The sequence below is a fragment of the Argopecten irradians genome, chromosome 1, assembly GCF_041381155.1.
Source record: "Argopecten irradians isolate NY chromosome 1, Ai_NY, whole genome shotgun sequence".
NCBI lineage: Eukaryota > Metazoa > Mollusca > Bivalvia > Pectinida > Pectinidae > Argopecten > Argopecten irradians.
This window is the reverse complement of record NC_091134.1, coordinates 20,668,794-20,681,919: the sequence shown is the minus strand read 5'-3', so window position 1 is coordinate 20,681,919 and position 13,126 is coordinate 20,668,794. Positions and strand designations below refer to the sequence as shown.

General features: G+C 33.4%; 2 protein-coding genes across 4 annotated transcripts in view; one reads left to right on the top strand and one right to left on the bottom strand.

Moving 5' to 3' along the window:
- Positions 1–3,876, bottom strand: part of LOC138320358 (NAD kinase-like) — a 55,090-nt gene extending 51,214 nt beyond the window's left edge. Inside the window, exon 1 of one of the 2 annotated variants that reach the window (XM_069263325.1) lies at positions 3,447–3,876. In XM_069263325.1, the coding sequence (XP_069119426.1) occupies positions 3,447–3,622 (176 nt within the window). In that variant the 5' untranslated portion in view covers positions 3,623–3,876. The remainder of the gene's footprint in view (positions 1–3,446) is intronic. The other variant, XM_069263334.1, reaches the window with a different exon arrangement.
- Positions 3,877–6,595: 2,719 nt separating this feature from the next.
- The window catches only part of LOC138320280 (espin-like), a 41,319-nt gene continuing 34,788 nt past the window's right edge, over positions 6,596–13,126 (top strand). Inside the window, exons 1-3 of one of the 2 annotated variants that reach the window (XM_069263243.1) lie at positions 6,596–7,184; positions 8,836–9,019; positions 12,560–12,745. In XM_069263243.1, coding sequence (XP_069119344.1) covers positions 6,703–7,184; positions 8,836–9,019; positions 12,560–12,745 — 852 coding nt within the window. In that variant the 5' untranslated portion in view covers positions 6,596–6,702. The remainder of the gene's footprint in view (positions 7,185–8,835; positions 9,020–12,559; positions 12,746–13,126) is intronic. The other variant, XM_069263244.1, reaches the window with a different exon arrangement.

Here is a 13,126-nt window from a genome sequence, read left to right as displayed (position 1 = left end):
AATTTGGGAAAATGGAGCGCCAAAACAGAGATTTGGGAAAATTATGAAATATGAAATAAAGCATAACAATTAAGATTTTTTATTTCCAGTGTAGTTTATATACTTTTTTGAAGCTAATTCACAAATATTTAAAGCCTTAAACAACTAAGTTCATGCAATATTTTCGGATAGTTTTCAAGAAACTTTGATTTTGGGAAATTTTAGGGTTGAATTGAGAAAAATTTAAGAGGTTTTGCCATGGGGAATGGGGTCGATAAAAGCCCTGCACCATATAATGTATCAGAAAAACTGCTTTGTAAAAATCTGGCCAAGGTGTCCTTGACAGAAGGGAAATTCCCACTAGCCTGCACACTCATTCCTTCATACAAATGTAAAGTGAATCATTTATTTGTACCAGTAATCCTAACGCCTTAATCAAAGTTCAATATAATGGAAAATATCTCCCTAGACTGTAAATGTTGATAGAGACTTCCACAAGAAACAAGGGTTAAGTGAATATGTACCTAATTAGATTTTTGTATCAAAAGTGCAGTAGATATATATTGGTACTATTAGACTGATTGTCGTCATTGTGTTATTGATCTAAGATTTGGTTCAGTGCCAGTCTTAACAAAAGCTTGAAAAACACTTAACTGAAATAATTTCTATCAATCAACAAATTTAGGCAAATCTAAAAAGTTTGTCGATAGGAATATAACCTGATCAAAGCCAACTTTTTATGTATGAAATGCAAAACTCTGCATTTAATGTTAACTTTATTTTTATCAATATTTTCTATCATTTTGTCAATTTCCTTCCCTCTGAGTTTTTACAATTCTCTTTAGCAAACAGAATTTATGTGAGTTCCCTACATTATGATATGAAATCATTTGTTTAGAAAATTAATGATTATCTATTTGATAGTTGACCATCAATCTGATTAAATTAAACTAACTTTTTTTCATATAGGATCCGACAACACCACATCAGGGGTCATATTGTGGTGACCTTTATGGATTAGCCAACTTATGAATTATTTTTTCCCCAATAAATTTTAAGGAACAAAATAGTTTGTAGAATCCTTAATTATTATTTGTAATCATTTGGGCCATAGACAAAAAATATAGTTGCATTTATATTTTCGTACAGTGACGAAATATCGTTTTCATAAAATTTATCTAGCCATATGGAGATATACTTGTATGCATATGAGATGTTGTCAGACCCTCTATAAAATGAGTGCAAATAAAGTTATCAATAAATTCAAATCAAGGATGAAACCGACAAATTCAGAATTCCTTTTTAACAAAATATAGTATTAAATAGTGAGATTTTACTTAAATTCATTTTACCTGTTTAATACATTTATCTTTATAAAAGTATCAAAGTTTGCATACGCTGTCCATGCAGTCAAATGCTGCTTGCATTACAAATGACATTTATCTTTTATTTTTAATCTTTAATATTGAGAGATTGTATAAAATCATCTTTATTTAAGTGCAAAATATTAATGATAAGTGCATGTACTTACAACACTGTTTCTTCATCCATAATTCTACCAGACTGTTATAAACACAACTACATACATTCACTATAAGTGACAGAGTAAAACATATGGTGCCTTCCTCAGATCTGATATAACATCACCTGACATTGTACATGGGTCTTTGATCATTTAGAAAACGTACATTAACTAACTACAGCTCAGATTTGTGTTTCCTGTGTTTGATCAATACACTTTAATAGGTATGACATGGACATGGCAAATCACATTTCATATTACATATATTTGACTTTACTCAGCATTTTGAGGACTCGCAGTTGATCCTTCAGAGAATATTTATAGCTAAAAATACTAATTCACTGAATTTTATCCCAGTTATTATTTTTTTTCCAACAAATTATGAATTCTGGACTAGTGATAATTAGGCAAGTTTTTTTTAATTCTTTCAAAAGCAAAATCACTATGACTCCTATTCACAAGTTATAATCACTTCCGTTTGGATGAGAATTGAATTGGTGCCAGTGGGCTTAAATCTTATGTATAAATCCTTCATATCAAATTAATATATATTTAATACAGATTTCTGGAAATAGATAAACATTAAGTAAAATGAATCTATAATCATTACAAATTAAAAATACATGCATTATTACAAAAGGAGGAGGGGGTTGGTGGATGTGATATAATTAATACTTATGTCCGGTAAGGTTGATGAATACTTTTGGAAACATGAAAATTATATTATAAAAAAATTGTAAAAAGTATAAGATGAAAAACACTTTTTTAATTTTCTTGGCATATAGATCATATTTCAATCAGTCATCATTAATCATGAAGACCATTAATGGTCAAACAGTTTTATATATGTGTTCAGTAATTTTATTGGACAACCAGATTAAATATTTGTCTGACTAATCAGTCAGTATATATAGGACTGCACCAGCTAGGTGAAGTTTTTGGTAGATAAGCTATTTTAAACTCTTTGGGTTTTTAACTACCAGCAGCATTCAATCTTGACCGTTTTCAAAAATTATAAAGATATATAATTATGTTTTACAATCTAATTAATTAAAGTCTCCATTAATTATAATTAGCTTTCCACCACATATGTAACAGTTACTTGTTCTATATGTGCACTTTCTCTGTATAAGTTTGCCAAGCGCTCTTGAAAAATACACACACACACATATATATATATATAAACATAAAAAGAAAACACAACTATAAAACAGTTTTTTCCTCCCTAGCGCTTTCTCGGCTCATGCCGGTCTTCAGGGGTTTGAATTCTATGACGTCATGTTTTACAAATAAAAGAATTCAAACCCCTGAAGACCGGCATGAGCCGAGAAAGCGCTAGGGAGGAAAAAACTGTTTTATAGTTGTGTTTTCTTTTTATGTATATGGAAACCATCACATGGACACGGTTCTTTTTTACTTATATATATATATATATGTGTATATATAATACATTGTATAATAAATAAATGTTGAATATCCTTGTCATGGAATTAAAATACTAAAAAACTAAACTAAAACAAATCTGCCATCTCTAACGCTTTCACAGCTACCGCTGTTCTTCATGAGATCAGCATGTAGTATAGTATGTAAATATATATAAGGATAGTATGTACATATATATACTAAAACTTTGAAAAGACATGCATTTGTATAGTCTACTAAAAATAAAAATATCAACACGGCATGCAACAATACATTATATAAGGAACATTTCTAAGCATGTTAATAAAATCCCCCCCAGAAAATAAAATGACTTTAGAGCAAAAAGAGGTCAAAAAGTCTCTCTATCTCTAAAGGTTCAATGGTAAAAACTCACATTACAATTTGCAAAACAATTTTACCCAACAATTTTAATATTTTCTCCTTTTTTTCAGTCAAAATAAGTTTTGTTTCTTGAAACTGTCATATAGATTGCCTACTACTGTGATTTACAATTTATAATTACCTGTTCCTTTGAAGAGCACGGGGTTGTCGGCGTTTCAATGATTCAGAGCCTGTGTCATCCGAATCTTCATTTCCGTTTTCCAGGTTCAACTGTTGAAAGTGCTCATCCATTTTAAACACGACAGAATGTGACCCATCACTATTTGGGGTATTGTTCTTTGGTGTTTTATCAGCCATACTTAACCTTTACTTAGTCTAGACCCTAAAGATCCAGATAGGTCTAGTATACAAATACGAAGTCTTATCGAATGAGCATTTCAGGCCTTGCCGTGGACAATCATTGCAACACCAGATTTGTTTTCCCATCATCGGCGTCAATGAAACGCTTCATATACTTACATATTCCACGCATGCATACAGCTACAATCTGCTCATGACAATAACATTTAGAGTGCCCCACACATTTCAAATTGCATATCTGATGTTTTAAGGAGAAAATATGATTAAGAACCCAATTTCAAACAACATTTCACATTAAAGGTAAAGGTATCAAATTCAAGCGTTGACGATACCTAGACTAGGTCGAGGTATATTCCAAACTTATTACACACACACATGGAGCGGAACAAACTGATTCAAAACATTAATTTAGGTGGAAACATGTCATATGGTGCTTTTGTTTCTATTTCTATTTGCTTGTCTCTCTACGCCCCTTATTTTTGATGGTGTTAAAATATGAACCTAAGTTATACAGTGTAATAGATGTAATATCATACTTGCTAATCCTCCCTATTTTGGAGGGAGACTCCCGATTTTGAACCCCCATTTTTTCAGAAAGAACAGGTCAAAATATGAAAAAATAACTTTTAACTCCTTCACAGGATGATTCTAAGTAGACCTTCTTGAGGTTAAAAGTTAAATACGTGAAATTACTATCATGGGAATTTCAAAAAGTTGGCAATTATGTATGCACTATTTTACTGATTAATATGTTCATGACTGATTGAAAAATGCACAAAATTAATAATCCGAAGAGTTCTGATTTTGATTCATACCAGAGATTATTTCTGTTAATACTGGCAATATTTTACTAAAATCATAAGAAAATTCGGACTAAGAATTAAAAAGATGAAACTGTGAAATGACACAAAAGATATTTAAATGTACATATGTAGCTATACACGTAGGGTTCTCATTTTAAGAAGGCATCTCGAGTTATTCTGAAGTTAAAACATGGATTAATAATAATAAAACGTTGAATACTACACAAAACAATAGTATTGAGCACCAGTCCTGCAAGTAAGACGTTAGAATTGTACCTGCTGCTCTTTTGCATGATCGTAAAAGGCGACTAAATTTTGGATCTTGTCTATTCTCTTATTCCTAACTGACTTTATCTTTCCCTATGCATCCCTTGGCACCGCATCACTTTTGGCCCTGAGTTGAGTGTTCGCCCCTGTGAGGAAGGCTCCGGGTTCTTTCCCCTGGCCAAGACACACCAAAGTCTATATTTAGTGGTAGTTTCTGCTCCTGCTTTGCGCTCGGCATACAGGGAATGGGACGACTGGTTCGCCCGTTGTCTGTATAATGTGACCGGGTGGGGTGTGTTGCTTGATGTCTTCAGCGGCTACTTCAGTGATATAACACTATAAAAGGGCAACGGTACCACTATACAAGACACAACATGAATATACCGCAGTCTCCCAAAACACGCATCTCGCACAACATACGCGCAACACACTACATGGAAGGCCGTCTTTACATGACCATAGCTGTTAATTGGAAGTTAATTAACCAAACAAACAAACAAAAAAGTTTTGAGCAGAAAATGGGAACTACATATAATATTGTATTGTGGGTCCAATAATTTATCTGATATCAACTGTTACTTAACTTACTTATGCAATTCATTCAGTGCCCATACGAATGCTTCTTTATATCTATTTTTTGCTCTTCCTCAACCAGGTTGAAATGATTAAAATTGTTTACCATGACATCGAATAGATACACTTTAAACACTGAGATACTTAAATCAAGGATTTATAAAACTGTGGCACTTATACATCCTTGCTAAATGAACATATATTATATAAATTGTACATTTTTTCCGATGAATTTTCCATCATTTATTTTATCACATTGAATACATATAATTAAAAAACGAAATCTGTATTTACATTTGAACACGACAAAGCACACGATTTAAACTGTAAAAATAATATAGAGACACATTAAAGTGAACACTGAACCTTCCCGTTCCAGCGACTTTTAAGCGTATCGGAGGACCACTCTTGTTAAAAAGTTTTGAAACATCGAATAATGTTAGTCCTCTGATGCGCTCTTTGGTCACCTTCAAGTCGAAATTCCGTGTAGTGGTTGATGCAGAGACAAACACCTCTGCTCTTAACTAGTAATAATAATGACTGAAAATTTTCTTCGGGGACACACATATATAGACTTGATTCTCTGATCTTCTGTGGTTGTTTAATTCACATGTCTTCCATTACCGCATAGTTGTGCTCAATTTTCGAATACTTCGGTTAATTACTTGTAAGAGTTACTTGATTTAGATGATATTTACGCAAAGCTCCTACTATATATACGACAGTTGATACAACCAAAAAAGAATGCAATATTTGCAGAGAAAAAAAGGGGCTACTGTTCTGACCGCAGGTCGGCGGTTTTCTCCGGATGCTCTGGATTTCTTCCGCCTGAAAAACCCGATAGTTCAGGCTACAGGTACATGTACATGTACATGTAGTTGTTAAGACATGTTACGTAAGCATAGGTCATTTTGATATTTCATTAATAGAAAAATGGTAAGGTCATTTTGATATTTCATTAATAGAAAAATGGTAAGTCATTGTGAGGTATCAATTAAAGGAAAATACATTTCTTTAATGAACTTTGAAACTGAACATGCTGTAAGAATTGATTTTGGTTGGTTCAGCTGCATTAGCAATATTCAAACAAACAAAAACATACTAACCTAAATTAGACTACTGTACTTATATTATTGGTAAAATTATAGACGTATTTCATTTTTTTATTAATTCCCCAGGAAAATTATTCTCTGTCATTATTTTACCAAAAACTCTACCCTAAACATATTTATCGGTACACCTTACATTTTTTGAGCGTCGGGTCTCACTGCGTAACATATGTTGTTCGTTTCGTTTGATTTGTTTACGAATAATTCTTAATTTTGTATATACCGTTCTCACCTGTGTGTTTGGCAGACGAAGTTTTAGTTGGGAAGTCAAGATGGGTGAGGTGTGCCAGGTTACAAAGTGAGAAGAACCCATTAAGTGTTCAAAATGACGAACGATAGAATTTTCGAAGCTGCGAAGCAAGGAGATTTAACTTATTTACAATCTGTGAGTTCAAGTTTTGACGAGAATACATGCGATGAAAACGGGGCGAACTGTTTACATTATGCCGTCCGGGGAGGACGTCTTGATGTTGTTGAATATTTAATTAAGAAACGAAACTTCAATGCAAAGAAAAGAACAAGAGTCGGATCAACTACAGCTCACGATGCTGCTGCAACAGGTAAAACATCCGTGTTACAGTGGCTGCTGAAACACGGTAACTGTACCGTAAACGATCAGGACGGTACAGGTGCAACTGTCACTCACCTGGCCGCCAGGTATGGACACGGAAGACTGATTGAATGGCTGATGGACGAAACAGATGCTGATATTATGTTGAAATCTGCCAGTGGTGCTTTACCTATTCACTTTGCTGTATCGGGAGGAAATCAAGACGTTGTTGAAATAATTGTAAAGGAAACGCCAAGGTATAAAATAAATATATCGGACTTTGTAAATTAAAATTGTGAAGGTGATATATGTATTAGCGTATATATTAAAGTGAACAGTCGGGCAAGGATGGCTAAAGTCGGTAAAAATGGTGTGAATGTATCCAGTATAATTTCTTATGAAATGGAAAAATAAAATCTCTCGTCAAAATCTGTCTGCGTACGAAGAAATTAATTTAAAGTATAGAAATTCTAAAACATCCTCCCGGCTCACTATGTCCGTGGTTACATTTCCACGCAGCCTCGCTTTCAATGCTTTCAACTTTTCTTTACTTTAATGGTCAGAACTGGGAAACTAAGCAGAACTTGACCGTCGTATTAATATGTGAGAACTTTTGGAAGGCCAATGAACGCATTTAGACTGGTTTTCTTTGCCCGACTATTCACTTTAATGTATTTATAATTAAAACAAAAAAATCTTCATAAATACCTTTTTATTAGGGCACCTGTATGGCTGCAACAAAATAAAATTTACCGATACAGTACAAAATATATTGTATATATATTAGGTTTGCCAACACAGTTTATACACATGTACGCACAGTCCGATTTCATTTTGTGTGCATTTTATCAATCAAAAATAACCAAGCTTTCCTTGTTATATGTATACATCTGTAAATTAAATTGTCAATCAATTTCACCTCCCTGTAGCTGCTTTTTGTCTCTACAAGTTGTCCTATACAGGTCGATACAACATAACTATATATCTATCTAATGCCTTAATCAGTTTACATATTTGTACATGCTTGCTTACACATATATGACAATAACATACTAGAACATTAATCCTTATTTATGTGGCATGCATCACCAACAAATGTCACTCGACACTCTAGTAGCAGCTGATATGCAATAAACTTTAAATGCCATGACAGTTTATACATAGATATGGAATACACATGGTTGACCGAAAATGAACATTTTCATTGAAAAAGTAAACTAAGTAGAATTTTCTTAAATGAATTGATTTAATAATAGATTTTTTTTCTTGAATAAATTATTGGATGATGCAAGCTTGTGATCTTCTACAGATTGATTTTCATTTGGTAAATTTGATGTAGCGTACATTTGGCAGATGACCAATCCAAAGGGGGAGATAACTAGTTAAATTTATACCTGTCAGAATACATCATAAGGTGTCATAATAACCCTGTAGTAAGATCAGAAAATATATACATATATATGTATTGGCCTGGTATTATTTAGCTGAGATGACGTAGCTCTGAACGACGGACGGAAGATTTCTGATAGATGGTCGTCGTCAGAGCTATGATTCCGTCCCATTGTCGGTAGTGTTGCAATTCATCCAGCAGTGGAAATGTTAGAATTCACATGTAACATGTAAATTTGTAATTAAATTCAACAATATCAAATGTTTTAGTATGAAATGATTATCTATTTACCCACCTCCATGTCTAAAATATGTTTGTAAGCACATTTGAATTGCTCACATCTTCCGACATAAGATATGACTCGCTTGGCCACCATGATGCTTCTTATTATAAAGTCTGGCGCTCCAAATATGGCAAATGTACCATATATGGAATGACCTACAAATTTTTATAACAAAGGTACTAGGATTTATACTGTTCCAGAATACTTTCTGTATTTAGATTGTTTCTTTTTCCAGGACAGTGAACCTACAGATGATTAATGGTGTGACACCTGTATACGTGGCCTGTCAGGGGGGACATCTTGATATCCTCAAATTTCTGGTACAGAAAGGTGGATCCATCAAAATGAAGGCCTTCGATGGAATGTCTGGACTACACGCTGCTGCACAACTTGGAAAGCTTGAGTGCATCAAATGGCTGGTAAATATTTAATAATAAGGATGATAAAACATTGATCAGTGATTTAATAACCTCAGTTTATTTTTATCATCTATTGCTAAAACAAAGAGGTCCAAAATACTGAACTTAACAGGTAATATTTCCCTTTTATACCTTCTAAATTCCATGAGTTCAGGACTTGGAATGTACACATGCGTCGTGTATGTCTGGATTATCTCCTCTTTGATTGTGTGTTCACTCAGCTGTCTGATATGATAATATCATTGATCATTGAGGCACATGTCATTCAAGAAGCTTTGTGGATATATACACACTTTCAGAGTAAACAATTAACCTACAATTAAATTGGTCAGCAATATAACATTATTGAGAATTAATCTTGAAACACAGGATATGACACTGCCAAGGATCGGAGTGCTATCTGAAATAGAACACCTTAAATACTGTTAAAAAAAAAATTTTAATATGCAATACAATCATGATACAAGTAAACTACATGTGTACTACACTGCACAAGTATTGAAAAGTGTAATGAAGAAGACTGTTTTTACACCTGTTTTGCTCATCATTTTTCAAGGACAAAAATCTCAAAACATACAAAAGTATCAAATAAGGAAGGTTATGCATTATGTATATTTATTTGATAGACAGATAGCTGATATGAGTACAAAACTGAATCTCCAACAAGTATTGAGTTATGCCCCTTACATTAACAAGTATGTATTTCACATAAGGTTATAGGATTACTTTTGTACTGGATAATACCAGCACACATTTTTGTCTTCATACTTTTCTTAGGATAAATTTGTGTTGTATGTACCTGAAAAAAACATAATATAGCATTATAATGATTAAAAGCTTTGTTTATGGATGGATGAATAAAAAATGAAGCAACAGTGTAATATGATATTGATATCTTTCCCTATTAGTGTGGGAAATCAATATCATGCTGTGAAATAATAAACCACAGGATATGATCAGCTTTAATATTGATGTTAGGAGTGGGTTTTTGTGTCAATTTGTTATGCAATCAAGCTTCTGTAATGAAAACTTGTACCATGAGAAGTATCGGAGGGACGGCAGTGTGTTTATCGATCCAGGAAAGTAGCCAGAATTTCATTTGGAAATCACGATAGATTATATTAAATGAATATTTATATTGCTCTCAATGGCATAAAAATCTATTAAGTTGTGTTACATAGATTTTAACTCCTTTGTTCTGAAAATGCACAGTTTAATTGCTAGGTTTTTCATGATGGAATGAATCCAGAATACCTGAAGAAAACTGATTTAATGGACCTATATGATCTATTTGTGTCAACTGCTCACTTGGTTTTCAAACTATAGTAACATGCATACATATTGAGGGCTAGTTATAGAGTGTTGGACACCAAAAATAATTATCTTTTTTGACCCCTTCTTAAAATGCATAGATATAAATGTAAAAAATAAAACAGGATATGTGAACCTTTTTGTTTAAGTTTTGTATATATATATAATACTGATGTGACCTAGTGCTGCAGATATACCGGATAGTGTTATTGTATGAATGATGAAGGTGATAATGTTATAGATAGGCAAGATAATGTTTATGTGTACTTCAGATGTGTATATGCATCGCTAGCCAGCACTGATAATTTAGATAAAAGCTCCAATTATTTTCACTTAGGAATGTTTGAGTCGATGTCATCAACTTTGTAACCATCCTTACCTGGTATTTCTTATATTTCTTATTGACCAATGTAATATAAATTCTCATATACTTCAAAGAACACTTTTGTTTTCTTAAATTGGCAAAGTATACATGTTCTATATTATCATCATTATATATTATTTCCAATGCAATATAAATTCTCACATACTTAATAACACATCTTTTTCTTAAATTGGCAATTTGAAAAAGGGGATGTGTACAGGATTTGATATAGCTAAACTTAAAATAATGATCAGTAAAATCTTCAAATGGAATTTCCTTCGATATTAGATAAGAATCAGGTTTAACTTTAAAAAAAAAAGAAACTTAAGTTAAGGTTGATCTATAGTTATCATGCTTCTGCAATGGTTTGCACCATCTGCTATATGTCAACATTTCATATTTTTCTCAAGTCTAGATAATGGATTGAGTTGTAGCTTGGTTGTTATGATGCTGAGTGTCATCCTGAAAAAATGTTGTTATTTTTCAGGTTTGTTCAAAATCCAAGATAGCCACCACAGCATATCCCATCCCACTTTAATGAATTTATACAGTCATATGAAGACAGGGCCATTAATTCTTACTAGTTTTCTTGTGAAATTCAAAGATAGAAGAATGTTAATTTAGGAGAAAAATGACTCCAAACTTTCATGAATAAATACCCAGGCTATGCTGAGGATCTAACTTTCAAACTCTGGCTGTCCAGTCTCTTGCCTGAGCTAGTCAGGTTAGCATCATCTGTCCGACCATACACTACGATAAAGTCAATCATTATAAGACTTAGAGGACTATATCATTTGATGAACTGGTTAGTATGTCTGTATGTAGTTACAGACATTGGTGATTCCTGTCTTCTAGCTGATGAAGTATGTCTATACTAGCTGTATCTGGTTACAGAGATTGGTAGACCTCCATATACTGATTAATAAATAATGTATATTTCTAACAGGTACTTCTACAGTACTTCTACAACAGGTAATCAGAAATTAATGATATCACCATGGTGTACTGCATTATTGATAATGCATTTGTCCAGGTAGACTAACTGTACACTGGGATACACGTGTAGATGTTAAGGTTAGCTTAGTACTGTTGTGGAAGTTTGTCTTCTATTGAGCTCAGTTTCAGTGTAAATAAAGTTAGATTGATCTTTTTTGAAGAGTCTTGATTCCTCCAGGATTGATGATGAAGTTAACATGACTGTAACTTCTTGTGAATAGAAATTTATGTATGTAGAAATGTAAAGTTTTAGCAGTGATACATGTAAAAATGATCTGGATGTCAGTATTAAGGAAGTTGGAATGACCTTAGGGTGAAAGGGTAGGATCTCAGTGCCAAAGGAAGCCATACTTCTTATCCCAACCGTAAAATCTAGTAAGAAGTAAAAGCTTCCTGATAAAAGGGTTTGGGTTTAGTTAGTTACACGTCCTATTAACAGTCAGGTCATGTAAGGATATGCCAGGTTTGTTGGTTGAGTCAGTACCTAGCAACTGCCTCACTTGGGATCCAAACTCACGACCCAGAGGTGGAGGGCTTATCGTCATATGCCGAGACATCTAAACCACTAAATATATCTGTCCAATTCCTTCCAATCTTTCATATCTCGTTGCATGGCATGTCCCATTCTGATTTCATATGGAGGTTGAGACTCAAAATTGGAAGGAAGAAGTGGAAAGCTTACTTGCATGTCTCCTTAGTGTCTTATCAAGATTGAAATATAGCACACCAAAAGAACCAAAGATGTCTGTATTGTTTGTTTCCAAAAGATATCATTTGGATCAAATAATTGTAATTCTAAGCTTTAATATACATATATCTAATGTTCATAACCTGAAATGATAATTGTATGTTTATTTATGTCTTTGAAGGTAAAAGACCAGAAGTGTAACCCTAATGACAGAGACTTTGATGGTGCCAGTCCCCTCCATTTCGCTGCCAGTAGAGGTCATTACAAGGTCATTGAATGGCTGATGAAGGAGGGAGGGGCCAGAGTCACTCTGGACAATCTTGGGGGAAGTCCCTTACATAATGCAGGAGAAATGGGACAATTACAGGTAACTTTCATTAGTTTCTATTTTCCATGTACCGTAGTCAACCCAATTAGCGCCTATGTCCGTATAATCATCTCTCACCCTTTTTGAGGCCTCGATTTCAATTGCCCAGGCATAAATAAATACCAAAACTACACAAAACTATATAGATTTGCAATAATGTTGTTTTATCAGCATCTTTTCATTATGTTTTTATCAAATTTTAAACGCCCTGGGCGCTTATTGGGATCAAATACCGTATGTAGATTTACAAACCAAATGAAGACTACACTATAGTGAGTGAACCCTTACCTAATAGATAAACCAACACCAACTATGCGTAGTGTTTGATTTCCGTAAATTTTTGGTCATTGTAGTTGTTAAAAATAAAACCTTTTATTTTGC